Source organism: Eretmochelys imbricata, chromosome 8 (assembly GCF_965152235.1).
Source record: "Eretmochelys imbricata isolate rEreImb1 chromosome 8, rEreImb1.hap1, whole genome shotgun sequence".
Lineage (NCBI taxonomy): Eukaryota > Metazoa > Chordata > Testudines > Cheloniidae > Eretmochelys > Eretmochelys imbricata.
This window is the reverse complement of record NC_135579.1, coordinates 12839471-12861101: the sequence shown is the minus strand read 5'-3', so window position 1 is coordinate 12861101 and position 21631 is coordinate 12839471. Positions and strand designations below refer to the sequence as shown.

Sequence of the window (21631 nt, the reverse complement as noted above, 5' to 3'; positions counted from 1 at the left end):
AACTGTAAAAGTCAGAAAACCAGTTACTGTTTAACTAGTTGCAAGTGGCTTTGTCCAAAAGAAGTCACACTAGATACAGCATTAGCTTTGTTTTGTATGCAATAATGAAGAGTCTACAAGCTGTGATTTCGTGTACAGTACATAGGTGAAATGTTTCTTGCAGACACAGGAAGCCATGTTTAATAAAGCTACATCACAAGCGGGTTTAGAATTGCCTAAAGCCAGCTACTGACATCATGCTGGATCAATAAGTTTAACTTTGGTAAAGTCAGCCATGTTTTTGGTCAAACTGGGAATTAGCTTTTCCTATTAAAATTCATAACTCTCCTGTGCCTACAGCAGTTCAGATTTTGCTTTGTACCAGCTAGAGGCAGGTCTTAAGCTACATGGCTAAAGAGTTCCAGGTTAACGGTAACTATCTTACCCAGTTTTGCCAAAGCCACATTTGTGCTAGGACTGGTCTTTTGCAGGCAAAACCAAAACAGGCTTAGAAAGTACTAGCCACTGAAGAGATTTTGTAATGCCTAAGTATTTGCCTGTGACCAACTAAGAACTGTGTCAAGTACTAACTTACTCCAAGGGTAATTATCCTTCATATTTAGAAGTTTGGAGGAAACTCAACAACTCTTCAGTCAGCCTGGTTCCCCAAGAAACCCTTTAGTTCTTTGAATAAAAATATGCTTTGTTAATTCCATTTCAGAAAACTTTTGCAAGTGGTTTTATTTACAGTGGAGTTTAAATGCTTATCTAAATTCTGACATCTCAAGATAACATTGTAACTGGACATGGACAGTTAAGAGTCATGAACAGGATAACCTGAAGTGCTATTTCCATACAGAATCCACGCTTAGTTCAGTTTTATTCATTGCTGAGTAAAGTAAAAAGACATCTGATTACACTGGTAAAAACTCAACCATAGGATTTAAATCTGTACTCAAAAAAACACTACACATGCAAAGGGAACAATATCCTGCTAATACAACTTCATTTGCTGCTGCATTTGTCTAATATTAACAATTATAAACAGAGCAGTGCAACTAGTATTTGGAACGATCCTTACAGTGTTAGAGTGTCAGGCACAAAACTTCACTTCTCTTCACACCACTGGTTCTCTTTGCGTACCTTAAACAAGATAAAGCTTTAATTAGATGTAGTACTATACGCATGCTATGAACTTCTAAAAACTAATTAGACAAAAACAGCCCCAGTGGCATCCTTTCCCACAAAAAGGGTGACATTGGAAGAAATGCCAGATTTTTACTTGGATGATTGAAACTAATTTTCGTAAAATATTTACCATTGCAGATTGAGAAGTTACTGAAGGTAATATATGCATCTTCCAACCACTTCCTAAAATAGCCTGCATGTTCTACTCATGAATAGCTAGTTAACTGGTCATCTTGCTATACATCAGTGGTCTCCAACCTTTTAACATACAAGATCACTTTTTGAATTTAAGATCAACCCAGAATCTACCCTGCCCCTTCCCTGAGGCCACGCCCCGCTCACTCCATTTCCCCCCCCCCTCACTGGGCTGGGGCAGGAGGGGGTGCAGGGATCATATGGTCACACTGTACCTAATCTCATAGAATCCACTGGACAGTTCATGAATTTTACTTATTTAGTGTCATTTGTGGTTTATGGAACCAAAATCCTTCAGGGACTGTCACAAATCAGTGTAACATTCTCAACTGTGGGGCATGCACTGGCTGAGCCTGGGGCAAGGGGTGAGCAGTGTGGGCTGGGGGGGGTGGGGGGAGGAGTTTGGGTGCAGGAGGGGGCTCCGGGCTGGGGCACAGGACAGGGTGAGAGGTGTAGGCTTCGGCCCAGAAGGGGCTTACCACAGGTGGCTCCCGGCTGGCAGTGCAGCTCAGCTCAGATAGGCTGCCTGCCACGTCCCCACACCACTCCCAGATGCGGATAGCTGCTGATACATCTCTGCAGCCCCTGGAGGAAGGGGGGGGGCAACGGGTCTCTGTACACTGCCTGTGTCCACAAGCAGTGCCCCCGCAGCTCCCTTTGGCCAGCTCCACAGAGCCACCTTCCCCCCACCCCAGGGGCTGCAGAGACATGCGAACAGCTAGCCACTTCTGGGAGTAGTGTGGGGCCATGGCAGGTAGTCAACCTGCCTGCCTGAGCCCCGCCAGATTTTAGCGGCCCGGAGATCATGACTGACTGGCAGAGGCTCCACAGGTTGGGGACCACTGCTATACAGGATTTAGGAAGAGCTGAAGTGCATTGACTTTACACTCAAGTTCTATAACCTGTTCAATAAGTTTGCAGCTTCCAGAGTACTCTGCTTAAAAATGGTTGTTTAATGATCATTTTAAGGTAGACCATAAAGCACAGCTTGTTTTAATTAACTCTTTGAAAGGCCTTATTAGGGAAATTCTGAGTAGCTTGAATCTTTGTAGGTGGGTGCCCCAACACACCTACAGCTTTACTGCTGAGGCTTTGGAAAGGGCAACAAAGAACTATTTATGGCAACCCAGAATGTCCTATTATTGGTTTAGCTTCAGTGATTCTTCCCTCAACCTAGCTGCAGCTAACACCAGGGTTTAGGTCAGCACAGCTACGTTACTCAGGGGTGGGTAATTTCATTTCCCCACACCCGAGTGATATAGGTCAATCTACATTTTAACTGACCTCAGTCAAAAAAGTTTGCAAGTCTGACATAGTGATATTAATTCACTTGTGAAAAAAGCAACATGCTAAACATTAACCTGTAAGGGTACATCTAGAGAGGGATAAGAAACCTGCAGCAGAGCTGCAGCTGGCCCAGATCAGCTAACTTGGGCTTGCAGGGGCTCTGGTTGTGGGGCTAAAAACAGTTCTGTAGATGCGCTAATAAAGTTTGCGGATGATACAAAGCTGGGAGGTATTGCCAATTTAGAGAAGGACCAGGCTATCATATAGGAGGATCTGGATGACCTTGTAAATTGGACTAATAGTAATAGGATGAAATTTAATAGTGAGAAGTGTAAGGTCATGCATTTAGGGATTAACAACAAGAATTTTAGTTATAAACTGGGGATGCATCAATTAGAAGTAACGGAGGAGGAGAAGGGCCTTGGAGTATTGGTTGACCACAGGATGACTATGAGCTGCCAATGTGATATGGCCGTGAAAAAAGCTAATGCGGTCTTTGGATGCATCAGGCGAGGTATTTCCAGTAGGGATAAGGAGGTGTTAGTACTGTTATACAAGGCACTGGTGAGACCTCATCTGGAATACTGTGTGCAGTTCTGGTCTCCCATGTTTAAGAAGGATGAATTCAAACTGGAACAGGTACAGAGAAGGGCTTCTAGGATGATCCGAGGAATGGAAAACGTGTCTTATGAAAGGAGACTCAAGGAGCTTGGCTTGTTTAGCCTAACAAAAATAAGGCTGAGGGGAGATATGATTGCTCTCTATAAATATATCAGAGGGATAAATAGCGGAGTGGGAGAGGAATTATTTAAGCTCAGTACCAATGTGGACACAAGAACAAATGGATATAAACTGGCCATCGGGAAGTTTAGACTTGAAATTAGATGAAGGTTTCTAACCATCAGAGGAGTGAAGTTCTGGAATAGCCTTCCAAGGGAAGCAGTGGGGGCAAAAGACCTATCTGGCTTCAAGATTAAACTCAATAAGTTTATGGAGGAGATGGTATGATGGGATAACATGATTTTGGCATTAATTGATCTTTAACTATTCATGGTAAATAGGCCCAATGGCCTGTGATGGGATGTTAGATGGGTGGGATCTGAGTTACTATAGACAATTCTTTCCTGGGTATCTGGCTGGTGAATCTTGCCCACATGCTCAGGGTTCAGCTGGTCGCCATATTTGGGGTTGGGAAGGAATTTTCCTCCAGGGCAGATTGGAAGAGGCTTGGGGGGTTTTCGCCTTCCTCTGTAGCATGGGGCATGGGTCACTTGCTGGAGGATTCTCTGCACCTTGAAGTCTTTAAACCATGATTTGAGGACTTCTGCAGCTCAGACATAGGTGAGAGGTTTATTGCAGGAGTGGGTGGGTGAGATTCTGTGGCCTGCATTGTGCAGGAGGTCAGACTAGATGATCATAATGGTCCCTTCTGACCTTAATATCTATGAGTCTATGAGATGCTCAGGCTGGAGCCTGAGCTCTGGGACTCTCCACTCTCCCAAGGTCCCAGAGCTCAGGCTCCAGCCCAAGCTCAACCCTCTACTCAGTGATTTGTCAGCTCCAGAACCCGAGCCCCATAAGCAGAGTCAGCTGATTTGGGCCAGCCACAGGGTATGTCTACACAGGGATAAACTTAAGTGGCAAGTTAACTGAGGCAACAATTCTAGCACAATTGCATTACACTTTATAATATTTAGACCAAAAATCCTAGTTTTAGCTAGGAAGTCTATGAGTTGAAACACATTAGCGACACCTCTACCCCGATAGAACGCAGTCCTCAGGAGACCGACCCCCCCCAAAAAAAAATCTCACTGCGTTATAGGTGAGACCACATTATATCTAACTTGCTTTGCTGCCCACCCGTTCCTTGTTCCCTGACCACCCCCTCCAGACACCACCGTCCCTAATCACGCCCAGGACCCCACCTCCTACCCAACCCCCCTGCTCCCTGTCCCCTGACTGCTCCGACACCTATCCACACCCCCTGACAGGCACTCACCAGCAACGGCAGGAAGCAGAGCAACACAGTCCCATCCCACTCCACTTCGCCAGCTCCCAGCTGCGGTGCTCCGCTTCCCGCCGCCAGTGAGTGTGGGGAGGTTGGGGAAAGGATGCCCCCCGTACTCACCTGCAGCAGGAAGCGGAGAGCCGCGGCTGGGAGCTGGCAGATTGGAGCAGGCTGGGGCTGGGCTGCTCCACTTCCGCCGCTGCCAGTGAGTGTGGGGGGATCCCTTCCCCCATACCCACTCCCCCGAGTGACACAGCTGGGGCGAGGGAAGCGGATCGGGCTGCTCCCAGTCCCCTGCTAATCCCCTGGGCCACTCTGGGACTACGGGGCCCCCAAAAGTGCCCCCCACAGCTCCTGCCTCCCAGACCCTGGGGGGGCGGGGGGGGGGAGAGAGAGAGCGCCCCTGACCGCCCTCAAGACCCTCTGCCCCTTATCCAATGCCCCGGCCTGGCACCCTTAACACACTGCTCAGAACAGTGTGTCGGAGCTTTACTGCGTTGTATGCAAACCCGCATTATATCGGGTAGCATTATATCAGGGTAAACGTGTATAACACTAGCGTGGCTACTTCAGTATATAAGCAATCCAGAATTTAATGAAACCCAGACTATGGAGTACCTGTGCTTCTTCCTCTTCAGTGAAGTCATTCTTGATATTGAAGGTCTTGCGAATTTCTTCTGGAGTTTTCCCCTTAATCATATTTGCAACAGTCTTGCATGTGACATCAAGCAAACCTTTAATGTCTAAGTAATTTGCAGCCTGCAAAAAGAGAGTCACCAGATTTAAAGTCAACGTTCTGCCTCTGTGGATGTACAACCTAAACCAAATACAGACTACCTTCATTTTATGATAAACTAATTTGATTAGGTATCTCATTACAGCAAGTGTTTAAGTATATCTGACAGGGCAGTCCTAGTGGAACGGTTCAGAATAGTTCTAAGCAAACTTAAAATTTGAGACATTCCTGTTAGAAAAGGCTTACAGAAGCCTATGAACAATGAGGTCTTTTGGGCAGCCAGTTGGCTAGCCACGCAATACAGCACATTGCTTAAGTGCACACCAACTTACATACCATTAGGGTCAGGAGGAACTAGGCCTCAAAACATTAAGACTGACTTTTGAAGTGGGTTCAGGCTGCTGAACAGAATCTAGTACACAACCTTTTTCAAATGAAGGAAGTTACCGTGTTTGCAACAAACTTGACTCAAGTAGAAGACCGGATTACTGAACTTGAGTGCAAAGCTAAACGTCAAATTTGTACTTCGGTCCTCAAGTGTAGATTGGGCTGCTTAGTAGTTAGTAAGTATTTGAAGGGTGTCCACAACATGTATTATCTTGAATGATTTTACTATGAAGCGGGGAAAGTCAGACCAATTCTACCACTTCTACATACACCACCAAGATAAAGTTCAGAAGCCTAGAGAACGTGGCTATGTGCTGAAGAGAGCATCTAATGGAACATGGACACCCTACCAGGATAAGTTCAAAAAGTGTTCCTTGGTCTACTTTCAGGAATTCTTGGTCCCATACAGGGATGTCATCTGTTCGTTTTTCCTTGTTCTCATCGTCCTCAGGGGGAGGTGGATCATCCTTGTGGTGGGTGCACCATTGGATCACCTGATATTAAGACATTAGAATCAATATAAAAAACTGTTCTTAAGCATTCTCATCAACTCTGTTTAGACTGACTTCAGATTACAGGAACAGTTACTCTCCCAAAACTGCAAAAAATGCACAAAATCTTGGACACAATGTGCTGTGAGAGTGCTATTTGTGCCTGATAGTAAGACATGTACAGACCCAGTAACTACAAGACTACAAGACCCTGGAATTTCAAAGCCTTTTAAAATCCTGTTGAGTGCGCCTGGGTAATGAATGTCAGACATTCTGGTTCTGGAGATTTCCCAGAAGGTATTTGAGCAGATTTACATTTGCATTAGTGCACGGTCTAATCCACGGGTGGCCAACCTGTGCCTCCGGAGCCACATATGGCTCTTCAGAGGTTAATACGCGGTTCCTTGCATCCTCCCCCGCCCCCACAAGCCTGCAAAGCCCTTGCTCCTCCCCCTCTCTCCTCCAGAAGCTCCTGCCCACCATGCGGGGCAGAAGGGGAGGGGGGGCATTGATTGGCAGGACTGCTGGCAGGCAGGATGGGGGAGCTGATGTGGGGCTGCTGACATATTACTGTGACTCTTTGGCAATGTACACTGGTAAATTCTGGCTCCTTCTCAGGCTCAGGTTGGCCACCCCGGTCTAAGCAACACAGACACACAGAACTGTGCTCTTAATGTTAACGCTAACACAAGACTGTTTAAGTACGACCTTCTCCATACAGTTTTGACGATAGTTGAGAAATGCAGATAGGTGGTATTTGGTTTGCTTAACAAGAAAACTATTAGCAGACAGTATGGTCAGGCATTAGTGCTACTCTGCATAAATGGTTATGCATTTGTGTCAGGGAGAAAACAAGTAGTTAGTCTACTAATATTACATTTTTTATTTCATCTGAATTTTGACTAGTGAAGTGTTACCTAAGCACTGCACAAGGAACAGGGGTTACCTGCTCTTACAGTCGCCTTTTGCACTCTGGCTAGGAGTTTATATAACGCACTGTCCTAGCCTCACTGGTCAAATGCTGCTTATTATAGAACTAACCCAGTTCATTTCAAACATTTAAATTGGTTCAAACTCTTCCAACACAATGCAGACAGGATCCTTGAAGAGCCCTGACCTGCAAATTTGTTCCTCCTTCCATTTCACCTAGTAACAATAGATTCCAGCCAGTGCATTTAATGATCTGAACATAAGCCTCCCAATCTTTCATTTCAATTTGGTGCGCTCAAGTGAGTCCTCAGATAATACCACAAGAAGTCTACAACTGGAGAACCCCCGGACAAGAATAACGAGGGTGTGGATGGTGAGTTTGGTGCAGAGCACTTGTATAGTATGTCTGGCAACAGCTATTACCACTGCTACTGGCCCCACACCCTTTGAGCACTAATATGAAAAGAATTAGTTTATCTGTATTATTTACAGGAAAATCTTATCTAGAAATTGAAACTGCAGTTCAACAAATCCTGCTTTTGACTGATAAACAGTTTATGTTCTAAAAACAGGTAACTGGTACACAAGAAAGTTTGTGTTTAAATCTAATATTTCCAGTTCTCATTAAGCGATGGCTCAGTCTACACATTTTTGTAGTTCAAAGCTACTAACAGCACCTGGGTAGCATCTTACCTTTTTTAATATAGCTGCATTAACATTTGGAAGAGGGACTGGGTCATCATCTCCTTCATCGTCCATTCCCAGATCTAAGAATGGAAAGAGGATTTAGATGCTGTAACTTGCCATTCACTCATTTTTCTGAAATTCAGATGGTTTCTTCAATCCACAACTACAGTATACAATTCTGATACAGAATGTTGCTAATCCACTCAATCTGTATTCAGATTATGGTTCTCCTGCTCAAGTTAAGCAGTCTTAGACAAGGCTTCATAATACCACAGCTGCATCACTTTTACATGCTACATAACAGAATGCTCATCATACCCAAGTAGCTAGTATTTTTATTTATATTCTATATACACTGATGCATTTATGTTTCCTTATTTGCAAGACTATTAAATTGCCATTAGAAGTTCTTTTCATCCCTATTTCAATGTAATCCCACTATTAACAGTGTTGGATAATTGGAAGGAAAACTCTTTTGTCAGTACCAGCTTTTAGGTCCCAAATTTGCTACAAGTGTTCCAAAAAAGAACTCCCTTTGAATCTACTATTAAGTGAGATCTTAAAGAGCTACTGTATGAACTACAGACAATACTCTGTCCTCTCTGCAGGAGCAGTTAATACTGTAGCCATAGAGATTCTGGGTATTTGGCTTACAAGGCATTGTATATTGAAACAAACATAAAAGCCATATTAGTTTCCAGAGACAAGGTGGGTAAAGATATTACCTCACCCACCTTGTGTCTCTAATATTCCAGGACCGATACAGCTACAACACTGTATACAACTAAGTTAATTTCCACTCTATTTGAGGCAATGACAGATCACTTGACATGTTAAGAAAAATCCTTTAGGGAAGGTTGTAAAACCAATAACCCTGTTTAAAAAAATTCAGAGTATTTTTGAGACATGGTTAAACACATTTATGCTCTCCTGAGTCATCAAATTCAGAACTAAGAGACTAACATCATCATGTAGAGAATATTGAAAGCACACTGCAATTCACAATGTAGACTTTAATCCATACCTGGATTGAACTACACAGGATAAATACCACATTAAGGTAACTGCCCTGATTAAATGATGCACCATACCATTTTGTTGCAAATCAAGATATCAGAATTGGTATGTTACCTTAGTTTGAGTGCCCTGTGTAAGGTTATGCAGCCATGTAAATTGATGTATAAAATTATCTATGCATTTGGATGATGCAAATCAGTTATTCATCAAATACATTAAGAAATTAACTGGGTTAGAATACACCACTGCTGCATCATCACAACCTCCACCTCCTCAAAGCAAGCCTACAGACAGTGGCTAACATGCCAATGTCCTACCTACACTGGCACTCCAGAATTACCACTATTGGGAGATTTTAAACAGAAATGCTATTGATATCCAAGTCTACTTGCAGTAGTGAGCTGTAACAGGTATTGTGTATTTCACTGATCATTTTATTGGAAACTTCAAATATACTTCATTGAATGCAATGACATATATAGGTGCAGGGAGAGAAGCTAGTTGTCAAAGTGTTGGACTGTGGAATAAAGAATTTAAACACTCCAAGGGAGAGAGCAGATGTGTCCTGGCTGAAGCCTCTAGCACCCCCGAACTAGGAAAGACTGCCTCCTGCTTTCTTGGTGTCAAAACCCTACCCGTCCCTCCATCCCCCTTTCAGCCCTCCAGTTTCTCCTCCTGCTCCCCTTTAGAAAGATAATTCTGCATTATCAGCATATGAATCTGCAGCACAGATGTCTGGGAGCAACAGCGAGTGTCTTATTTGCACAAGGGATTCTAAAGCAGTAAGAGGCAGTGCCATGTGATTCCAGAGTTCCCAATACATGGTCTGTCTAGTGTGCTATTTATGGTATTACAGAGATTTGTTTAGAAGCACTACTTCCGATTTTCAATGTAAACCAAAAGCCACTGATAACATTGAAGAGTTTAACAATGTTCTGAACTCTAAAAGTGGCAAGATCCCTTTGGATGGGCTTATCGAGCAAGTGCATTCTCTGCCACCTGCTGAGAGAACTTTTATAACTTCCTGCTCGTGTTTTCCAATTTTGTTTATTGGTCATGCAGAGCAGCATCACACTAAGCAGCTTTTGGTGGTGTTACAAGGTGGGAATGAAGGACAAACAGTAAAAAAATACAATTTTAAAGGTCTATAGTATTTTATCTTGTGCGTCTCATTGCTAAAAACAATTTCTACTTGAGGCCATCCAGTCTGTTCAACTAGATCTATAAGAGACATTTCTAGAAGTTAAGGCACTAACATACTCATTTCTAATGTTTGTGATTTTGCGTGTAAGAGCACAGACAGGCATCCCTATTTAGAAGGATTAGGCATAGTTTGCTGTACATACAGACCATCTGGTAGACTTCCACAGATGTTTTTGTTTGCAATTTGTGTCAGTGGGAGATCAGAGCTAAGCATTATCCTGAATAATTTAACTGCTTTCACAAATGTGAAACATTGTTTCTGCTTTACTTTTCATGTATTGAGACTTTCTGAAGTCTCCTCCAGTGCTCCAACATACAAAGGAGAGATCCACTGTATTTGGAGCGGACCAAGCCATCTGGTCTGTCCATCTTAGCATTATCTACTATAGTTTAACATATTACAACAGTAAGCAAAGGCTGGATGCAAATGAAGGTAGGTGGCTTATGTTTTTATGAACCTCCTTTCTAGGAAAGTGTTGGAACTACACAAGACTAGAATATTCAGGGGACATAAACATTTTAAAAGGCTTTTGTCTAAGAGTCATTATAACCTAGGATAGAACTGCTGTTAAACATGAATACATTTGTAACTTTTGGTTCTGTTCCTACCACTTCACATGGGAATGCCAGTTTTCCTTATATCCCTACTGGCTGCAGGCAATATCTGGATGGCACTTTTAAGCGACTGCCTCAGCCAGCTGCAGGTGGGAAAAAAATCAATGATTTTTTTTTTTTTAAATCTGATTTTTTTTTTAATCTAAATCAGATTTTCGTAAAATGCTTTTTGAGGAAAAACCTATCTAAAGATATTTTTAATTACGATACATTATAGAATCATAGAATATCAGGGTTGGAAGGGACCTCAAGAGGTCATCTAGTCCAACCCCCTACTCAAAGCAGGACCAATCCCCAACTAAATCATCTCAGCCAGGGCTTTATCAAACCTGACCTTAAAAGCTTCTAAGAAAGGAGATTCCACCACCTCCCTAGGTAACGCATTCCAGTGTTTCACCACCCTCCTAGTGGGAAAGTTTTTGCTAATATCCAACCCAAACCTCCCCCACTGCAACTTGAGACCATTACTCCTCATTCTGTCATCTGCTACCACTGAGAACAGTCTAGATCCATCCTCTTTGGAACCCCCTTTCAGGTAGTTGAAAGCAGCTATCAAATCCCCCCTCATTCTTCTCTTCCGCAGACTAAACAATCCCAGTTCCCTCAGCCTCTCCTCATAAGTCATATAGCTCAAATATATCTCATCATGGAATAAGGATTATAACTTCTAATTCTATAGTAGGAGAATATATTCATGTAATGTTTAAGAAAAGTTTTGTAAATGAGTTACAATAGTTCATGGATTAGGTACCCAATTTTATGGGGCTCCAGGGGTTTCTGTATAGATTTAGGTTAATCTACCGTATTGGACTCAGTGCTCAGTCTAGAAGATATCATCAGAGAAGCTTAGTTTTGCAGTTCTCAAACTGTGGACTGGTCTCTCCAGAGATAACATGCTTGTTAACAGCAAAAATGTTTTTAAACAAATATATAGAGGGGAGAAACAACAGACCTCAACCCTACTGTCCCTCTGCAAATTTGTGTACACAGAGTCAATCCCTTACCTCTCTCTAAAAGTAAGAAGTTTCAAAAAGTTCAATGAATAGAAGATTGTTGGGGGTGGAATAGATCTGGACAAGAAGCCTGAAGATAAATGTGAGAAGGGAGGGACAGGCAGTAGAAATAAAAGTGAAACTGTTTGAGCAGTATATTCCAGAAGTCTTGAGGTCTTTTTGAGTGTAGCCTTCACTGATTTGAGATCTACCATACCATTCTCTCACTAGAAGGGAAAAACTATAATGGCAGCAGGCCATAAAAGAGACCCAGTTTGGGAATAAGAACCATTCAAGAAATATATGTTTGCTGATGATATTTTAAAGGAAGTCACACCAGTGAACTGGAGGAAGTCACTTAAGAACTTGGATTCAGAGACTGTTGAAGTGATAATCTCACTTTTAACAGCAGTAGCTTCTTCTGCCAGTGTAGAAAGAATATTTTCTTCCTTTGGACTAATTCATTCCAAATTGAGAAATCGTTTGGGACCTGAAAAAGTAGGAAACCTTGTTTTTCTTTTCCAGATTATGAACAAACAGGAAAATGAAGGTGAAGATGACAGAGTTAGCTGCATAAGCCAATATTTTAAGTTTCTCATGTTGACCTGGCTGACAAAAACAAACAAACCTGATTTTAAAAAACTTGAATGTTTAACGAAATTTGAAAATTCATATGTTTGTTTTGTTAAAATATTATACGTTTGCTGTTGAAGAAAAAAATCCAGAATACATAATAATGTCGTTTTAGTTAAACAAAACGATTTAAATGTCTGTCTGGTGATGTTCTCCTCCTAATACAGCCTGGCAAGAAAATCCTCAAAATATTAATGATTAACCTGTTGAATTGGAGATGTTTATGAAGTCATTGGGAGGTGAACTATGGGCTTCAATTACCTTCGGTAAATGAAATAACCAAACAATGATTCATTTTCTGATATAGCTGTAAAACTAATCTGAAAAGTCTTCAAAATAAATCACGTTAAAAATGTATATAGTGTACACCTTCTAAAAATGAAATCTACATCTAAGAGTTGTGAAGAATATGTATTAAGGTTATAACAACCAACAAGAATGCACTTTTATGTAGAAATAGTGATTAAATTGAGTGTTACTGTCTTCTCCCCAACTGCCTTCAAACCTCAAGGACAAAAACGGGAAAGCTATCTAAGAAACAAGTTGCCTAAATAAAACCAACATTAACATGGAAAACTGAACAAGGGAAATGGTATGCATAATCTAACCTTTACTCTGAAGGAGGTATACTAGAGAAAGCAGCATCTTACAAGTTTTAGATATGTATCCTTTCTCTGCACTAATATTGGTGGCAGAGAGCATATCAGAGAGGCCCCCAGTTTCTAGCATATTGCCACACCCGCACTGCAATAATTAGTCTGATCCTCAATGTTCAAGAAGTAGCCTGTTTCCATAAACCCAGGCATTTGAACAAAAGTATTTAGATAGACATCACTCCTGAGAGAGTAAATTAAAAACCAAATTAGTTTGGACTCACACGACTGTAATCACTGATCAAGTAAATGCTTCCTCCCATTGTACTTATTTTGGTAAAAGGCTTTCTGAAGGCATATCCACAAATTAGTTGTGCAGAAGTCCAAATGAGCATCTTAAGAGGACTTCTAACAGTCAGCCTGAGGATGACAAATGCAAATTTGCCATTCAGACTATCCCTGACCAAAACAGCTCAACCATGAAAACAGCTGACTGCCTATAAAAACATTTCTTATTTTCAACTGTATTCAATATGAATTTGACATTGACAAATGTGTCACACTTGAGGAAATAACTGCATTTAGAAACAAGCATCTTTTCTGACACTTTAGGAAAAGATAAGAAACAAGACACGAGTGAGTACTGTATAGGCCCTTTCTCTGAAGTAGTAGTGCCAGTTAAAGTGAGCCAACAGACTGGAAAAAAAAAAGACTACAGCACGTCTACAAGAGGGACTGTAGTTTGGAAGGAGAGTGCCACTGGTTTCACAGGTGAAGGTTGATGACAGACACCCTGGGGCAGACACTGCATAAGGCCACTGGCACTTAATACCATGTCATCAGTCTGCTCAAAAGAGGCTAAAAGCAACAGTGATAAGGACTCTGGTGCTAAAGCCTTGTATATACCAGGGCTTCCACCAACTGGCAATTTTTTGCCAAAGCAGCTTAATGTAGACTATTTCTGAGGGATTCTGTACCAAAAATAAAATGAAAATTCTGCACACAGTATTTTAAAATTCTTCCAAATTTATTTGTCAATAAATAAATGGAGGCTCCAGCATAGCAGCAGGGAGCTCAGGCCACTGGCTACACAAAGGTGGGAGATCACCCTGCAGCCCCCGCGCACGGGACACAGCGGTGAGGCTGCACCCGACCCTGACATCGCAAGTGCCCAGTCTGTCCAAAAACACCCTGAGGCCTGGCGCCTCCGAACCAGGGCAGGCTCAGACTGGCAGGATCCAAGCGTGGAGGGATCCAGGTGAGGTGAGGGGGCTTTGGGTGGGGCAATCTGGGTGCAGGCAGCTGAGTGGAGGGCTGGATGCGGGGGCATGATCTGGATTCAGAGGAGCTCATTGGGGTGCAAAGGCAATGGGACTCTGCAGGAGGGTCCAGGTGAAGGTGGCTGGAGGTCAGCAAGGGGTTATGCAGGGAGGAGCAGCTGCCTGTATAGTGACTCACCCTCCCACCACAGCTGAAGGAGCAATGGGAGCAAGAAGCTAGGGTGGGTGAGATGAAGCACTTCCAGCAGCCAGGGGAGGCTTCTGGTGGTTGGTCTAACTCAGCCCCGCCATTCCTTGCAGGGGAAGAGGAAGGCCTGTACTCCCACACTCACAGCCCAGCCAGGACTAAAGGATAAGGCGCAGGATAGGTGCCACCAGTCTTGGCATCCCCTCGCCAGCATTTCCTCTCCACCAGCTGCTCCAGACACCTGAAACAACATGCCCGAGCTGCTGGGGAGGGGTGTGTGACCGCTCTTACAGTTTCCCTTTGCTTCCCCCATGAGAAAGTCATTTTTCCATGGGGAAGCCAAGAAATCTGAGGGGGACATGAATTCTACCTACATGCCATGATGCAAAATTCCCCCAAAGTTGTAGACAAGGTTTAAGAGAAACATTCATACCACAGACATGTCAAATACAGAGGTGCGTTTTGCAGAGGCTATGATGACAAAACTTCTACAAGAGAAAGTCAAACAAAAGATAGTTTTCACATCAATTGGAAGGTATTTGGTAGACTTGCACTGACAGTCTGTCCTCTGTTGTAAGCTGCCAACGGTGGGAGGTTAATGTAAATGAGACCTTGAGACATACTGGGTATTTCAGTTTTAAAAAAGCAGCAGCAGCTAACAGCTAAGTTAAAGATTCAGACAATAGGGCCAGTCTGATACCCCCGTCACCATTTACTTCTTTTTACTTTTTAAACACACTTTCATCTCTTAGCTTTGATGTTTAAGTTACATTTGTTGTACTTTAGTAGCCATCACACAAAGCCAGTAAATTCAACCCAGAATAGAAATGTTTTGTGAAGATCAGCTATTTAGCATGATCACATGCCTAGAATCAATGTGTGCTACTTGCCTACCACCACAAATAAGTACCTGTACTTTAGGCCTAAATAGCCAAGTAAGTTGCACATCAAAACTCATCTCTACCTTACAACTACACCATAAGAACCCACACTTAAGTGTTACTTATATAACTGTTTGCTTTGCTATTTGTGGTTGTACTAATCCCTTCTCTTATTATATTTGTGCCTAAGACAGTGCTTCCAAGAACCATTTAAGTGGAATTGTGGTAATGCACCTCAGTTTTTAAAAATTCTGATTTGAGTGATGTTTCCTGGGACATTAGTTTGCAATAAGCTTTTCGCTCAAATCTGGACTCTTACCTTCCAACATAGTCTTGATAGTTACAGATTGCTTTGCAATTTCAACGTCAACTTCAAAAATTTCTCCATCTGAACTCTGCAGTTTAATGGAAGGCATCTACAACACAAGAAAGTCACCAGTTATTTTCATGCAATGGTTTGCAGAGAAGTTAGTGTAATACAAAGTGCTGTTCAAGTTACAAAAGCCATCTTTACCATTCACATTGCCTCTTCAAGACAAATGCCATCAAGATGGGACACACCATTGTATATGGAAGGGCAAATGAAGCGTCCCCCATACAATCAGAGACATCTTTACAAAATTTACTGTTTGGATAAGCAAGTCTTAACTCACTACTTCTAGAGAAAAGCAGCTGAGGATGTGAGAGTGGAAAAGTAGTATTCTAAGATTAATCAATTAGGAAGTGTCTAATATGTTGAACAAGAGGCCAACACATTTCACATTTAAGTTTTAGGGCAATGATGCAATGTGAATGAATGCCAGCCATATGTTGGCAATACTAAAGCTGCAGTAGCATTCCTCTCTGGTCTTAAATATGGTTTTAAGTGACGCACCAAAACTTCCAAGTACTCCCAAATACCAGTATTTCTTCAGATGGCAGAAGGGGCTAGCAGATTTGGAGACTATTCAGGTGAAGTTAGATCCCATGGCACTTTCAAAATTCTGGTTTCTTGGACAAGTCTCCCGCAGACGAAACAAGTTTGACATATTACTGATATTGGAGAGCTTTCAGAACAGATACTGGGCAAGCTTTTCACACTTGCCACCACACTTACTGTTCAAGACATTACTTAATACATTGCTAGGTCGGGGGGGGGGGGATTTTAGAGCATAAATCTTAACAAGTTCAGGAACAACAATAATAAACTGTAAGATTACTTGTTGCAGCATGTGCGTTTGAGTTTCCTGGAGGTGTTTTTATTAGGAGTCTGATTATCAAGCCTCACAAAACTGATCTTCCTAAGAGTTATGCTACAGCTCAAATACAATGGGTGAGGTTCTATGGCTATGCAGATGGTCAGACGAGATGATAATGGTGCCTCAGTGCCTTAAAATATATATACACACACACACACACACACACACACACACGTCCTTCAAGAGTGCTTCTGAAGCCAAGCTACTTCAAATTTTAGAAACTGACTTTAATTCATTACAATTAATATGTAAGCTGTATTAGTGAATTTCTCCAGTTAACAGCTAATAGAAGAAGAAAGCAAGCTTGCTTCTATTGCAGTGTTAAAGAATTAGTCTAGACTAATTGATTCTGTACTAGCTGTGAAAGCAATTTATGTTAACAGGAAAGGTCTCTGAAGGCAGCTATACTTGGAGAAGAGCCTGTGTGAAGTCATTAGCCCTAGTGCCTTCCATGTCTCAAGACCTTTTTTGGTCATTTATTACCTTTTTGTTATTTTGCTTTGCAGAAGGATATCACAGTTTAGAGCTCCATTAGTGGATATAAGAGAGCTAAGTCATGCATCATTTGACACAGTCAGACAATCCAATTCAAAACCTGCTGGAAAAAGCTTTGGGGACAAAAGGTAAGGGTTAGGGGGCCTAAGATTCCACAGACCCAAGATCTACTGCAATTAAAGCAGCTGACTGGATGTCGCTCTTTCAGCTAGCTTGCATTATCTGCTCCACAAGGCAGACTCTAGCATGTCAATACTGCCGATCCGGAGTACTGCAACAAACCCAGCCCAATGAAGCCCAGCCAGTGCAGGTTATTAAGCAGAATACAAGCTGAATATAGAACCTCATCTCAATTTATGTTTGGCAGAGTTCGAGCCAATCCTTTAACCCCATATGAAAATGTTACTATATCTTAAGTGGTATGGGTATTTTTGGATGGACTCAGACTCATGAGCACTGCATTTCTCACTGAACTAGGATACTGAATTTATTGCTGCAATGTTACAACTATGGTTTTTCTTTTAAGACTGCTGAATATTGATTAAAGTTACATCATTCAATATTATTAAGCAGACCAGTCCTACAATGAGAAGTTAAGATTTCCTCAAGTACAAATCTAGCTTATTTGCTAGATATAAATATAACTTCACATCTAAAAACAGTCACCCCGCAATCCTTTTTACTTTTTTTTTTGGGGGGGGGGGGGGAGGGGGCAGGAGGGAAAGCACTGACAAGACACGAACTCTACTTTTGACTATTTAGACTTCCTGCATTTTATTAATTAGTTTCCTTGAAATTTTGGAATTAAGTTATTGCTTACAGTTTGTTTAGTGTCAATACAGCAAATTTCTACTAAGTGTAATTTGATTTACATCATAGCACTGCTTGTTCCATAAGCAGACTGAGTCAGCAGTATTTTTAAATGCCCTATTTTCAGTCTAACTAAGCTGAAATATTCAGTGAAGGGAGAGTCTCATATATCTAAGTATTTTGATTGCATGATGTCATATAGAAATTGCTGCTTATTGCGATCAGGAAATACAAGACTTTCTTTAAACTGAAATTTACACTTCTCCCTTCATGTGAATGTTTTTGAAAGGAGCAATTTCAAGTTTACATTTGTTATTAGAGTGACAGCATCAAGTTTTCTTGTATATTCAGTGCATTGACACAATAGGTTGAGTAGTTATTAGCACGACCTGATTAACTACATGACATTAAGCAGCACAGAATATTTTCACACAATGAATAGTTTAAAATTAGACATAGGTATAAAGTCAAGATGCTATTTAGATCTAGTCAGCCAAAACTTAGTCATGTTAAGGTGCAAAAAATGAGAGAAGTGTAAAATTAATGTTCATACATGCCTAGGTTGTAGAAGTCTAGGATTATTACATAATTCTGCACAATGGGATATATCCATAGATTTTGCCTGATCAAATTCAGTCTATGCAATACTATTTACATTAAGGTCAGTTTCACACATCAGTTTTAGTCCAAAACTCAAATACACATTGATTACATGAGTGTCACAAACAGGGCTTTATTGTTAGAAAGTCCTAATTAAAAGGACATTTTAAGTAGTTTAATTCTCATTATCAATCATGGAGATCAGGGTTTGTACTTCGTTAGTAAAAAGAGTACCTCCTAGAAGAGAAATATCATTTGCAGTAGAGAACTTGGAAAACAAGTTAGCCTCAAACACCAGTACAGCTCAGTGACTAAGCAAAACAGTGCAGATCCTGTATTTTGAGAACACTTAATCAGGTAGCACTTTAGTATTACTATTAAAGAGATGTACTTAAATTACAGCACTGCGCTCAAATATTACTGGAGCAGCTGCTCAGCTGAACCATTTACGGTATCTTTAGCCAACTCTGCGCCCTGCGAAGCTGTTAAAAGACGTACTCCGGGCTCGTCCCCTGTATTTCTCAGGCTCCCACACAACAGCCATTAAAAAGGGTCACGTTTCAGACACTTGCTTAAGGTCTGACAAACAAACACACACACACACACTAAGAAACTGCTCCGTGGAGCCCAGGGCAATGCACAACACAGCGGAGCAGAGAGCAGACCGGGGTTTGCCTGCGCGGCAGGGGCTGAGGCGTCCTTCTACCTGAGCAGCACCGGGGGCAGGGATCCTGCGTTACCCCGCGCTGACCGAGGCCGGCCGGCCTGCCCGCCCTTCGCCCAGGGAAGCCCGCGGCCCTCCCCCCGCCACAAGTGGTACGAAGCCCCCTGGCCCGAAGGCGCTTCCCCACCCCACTTGGAGGAAGAGGCGGCTCCCCAGGCAGCAGCCCATAGCAACCACCTCCCCACTTTCCTCCGCGCGGGGCCAGGCCCCGCTTCCCCCAAGCGGCCGCTGCGGCCTCCAGCCCCGGCCCGGCCTAGAGCCCTCGGCCCGGCCCCGCCCCGCTCCCGGGATTGCCAGCCCCACCGCGGGCAGGCGCAGGCGAGCTTGGGGAAGAGACCTGAGCCGTCAGCCCCACCCCCCTCACCGCGAGACGGCGCCCGGCTCCACGTCCCTCCGCGCTGACCGAGACCCGGCGGCAGCAGCTACAACTAGGGCCTGACTGCGGCGACGCCTTTTATAGCGCGGGGCGGGGCGGGGCGGGACTCCGGGAGGTGGAGGGCGAAGGACCCCTCCCGGCTGCGTCACAGACCAACTGTAGGTGTCCGCGCAGATCGCCTGAGTGATCGCCAGGAAATGTAAAATGCAGCCCTCCCCCGCGGGACACAAACGCCCCCCTCACCTCCACCTTAGATACGGGGGGAGGGGGGCGAGGGGGAAGGGATTTCATGCATGTAAACAGATTGGGGGAGTTAAGCAACAGCCACGGCGTCTTTCAGGCAGAGGGTGCCCCTGCCAGAAAAGCTGCCTCACATGGCAACGGCAACAGCCTCATAGTGGATGGAGGGGGTTACGCCAGCACGTGTTTCCTCCATGCCCCTTGCTAGTGGTGTAGACGGCCTCCAGGGCTAGGGCCCATGTTGCCCTGTTCCCAGGGCCCAGCCTCTAGCCAGCAGCTTCTCATCCCCCTCCCCACCTTCCTCACCCACCAGGAGAGGGAGTAGTGCAGACTCCTCCAGGCCTAGGCCCTCTGGGGTTCTGTTCCCAGTTCTTGGCATGTCTCATTCCCCATTAGCAAAACGGGAGTGATGATATTTCCACAGCAGGATTCATTAATACCTGTCAGGAAGGGACTACATCTTCCTAGTTGTAGCATGATTCTGATCAGGTCGCTTAGGTGCAAATGCTATATAGATAATACTGTTACATCTTGAAAACTGCACTGGAGGAATATCATAACAAAGCTCAGTCCAGTTTGGACATGGCGAGTGTTACTGACCTAAACACCTCAGCTACTCTGTCCTTCATAGGAACAAAATTCAGCCTTCTGCCCCAAAACACAAAGACCTCTAACCCTTGCACTAAAGGGAAATCTTTATCAGCTCTGTCAAGTGCACCTCATTTTCAGAGATTTAATCCCCAAGTTCCCTACCTTCTACACAAATTGGTGTCCCCTCATTTTTATTGTTGGAAGAAAAATTATTAAAACAGGTTACAGCAAAGTTATTTTCACTATAAAAAGATGAAACCTATAACATTTTAGGATTCCTGTATGAATCCTTTTTGTGTCCTTCATTTCGATTCTCTGATGCACACATTTGTGCCTCTGAAGGTACATGATTTTCATTAACCGTCAGCAGTACAGAGCCTATGCCGCATAGTTGAGAGGTTCTGATTCTATCCTGTTGAGGGCAAGGTTACTTAAAGGATTATGATTGCATAACTACATATATTTTACTCTATACCTCAGAAGGCTGAGTCAACTCTGCAAAAATTCATACCTCTGCTTTCAAGGTATTGTACTTACCTGCATGGACTGGGAGTGTAAAACAAAGAAACTCACTGTTGTCAATTACTCTGAGTGAGCTAGGGATACAATTATTGTCTAATGAAGGGAGCTTGACAGAAACTAGGCTATTAAATTAATGTTGAGGGCTGAGGATAAATTTGCTAAGCAGCACTTTAATCTAAAAGCTGCATGTCAGCTAAAATCCTCTTACATTAATGTGTTAATGCTGTCAATCGTTACATTAAACCCCATCTCCACTAAGAGAAATGCCATGCCTCTACTGCAGCACTTGATTTCTTAAGGAAGGTTGGCTCAGTGCCATCTCTTGCAAACAAACGGCCTAGAGCCCTCAGGCACTTTTCACATTATTTAGTACTAGAATAAAACACTATTCAGAGTAACCCTGATTCAGTTTAAGGGCCTTCTTGTATGGTTCCTGTCATCCTCTCAAAGCCTCAGTGTGATGTAAAATTTCAAAATAAGAGATCTAAGAAAAATAATGGTGAGAGAAGCTTAAAATAATGGATTCAGTCTGTATTACTTCAGTTTCTTGAGTCACCCTTTCAGATGTAAACACAATAAAACCTTGCTTTATGCAACCACTCAGCAGACTAGCAAAAATTTGGTCTTTAACTAAAGAAAATAGTATTGGAGATCTTGAGGATAATATTAAATTGTTGCTTAAGACAACGGTTTGCCAGTCTAAACTGGAAATTTATAACCATGACGACTGGATAGCAGTTTCACAC

General features: G+C 42.8%; 1 protein-coding gene across 1 annotated transcript; it reads right to left on the bottom strand.

Annotated features, from left to right (window-relative positions):
• Positions 1-694: 694 nt before the first annotated feature.
• On the bottom strand, positions 695-19627 carry SKP1 (S-phase kinase associated protein 1). The gene is made up of 6 exons (XM_077823723.1): positions 19521-19627; positions 15609-15705; positions 7895-7968; positions 6131-6274; positions 5276-5416; positions 695-1122 (listed from the first exon to the last, which is right to left on the bottom strand). The coding sequence occupies exons 2-6, from the start codon at positions 15703-15705 to the stop codon at positions 1087-1089; spliced, it is 492 nt and encodes a 163-aa protein (XP_077679849.1). The 5' UTR covers positions 19521-19627; the 3' UTR covers positions 695-1086.
• Between the last annotated feature and the right edge of the window lie 2004 nt (positions 19628-21631).

What these genes read in the sequence shown, in the direction of transcription:
- SKP1 (XM_077823723.1), bottom strand. Translation starts at nt 15,705, where the DNA reads ATGCCTTCCATTAAACTGCAGAGTTCAGATGGAGAAATTTTTGAAGTT. An exon ending in ATGCAGCTATATTAAAAAAG is followed by an intron (nt 6,275 to 7,894) that starts GTAAGATGCTAC and finishes TCTTAATATCAG; the next exon opens with GTGATCCAATGGTGCACCCA. An exon ending in CACTTTTTGAACTTATCCTG is followed by an intron (nt 5,417 to 6,130) that starts GTAGGGTGTCCA and finishes CTCTTTTTGCAG; the next exon opens with GCTGCAAATTACTTAGACAT.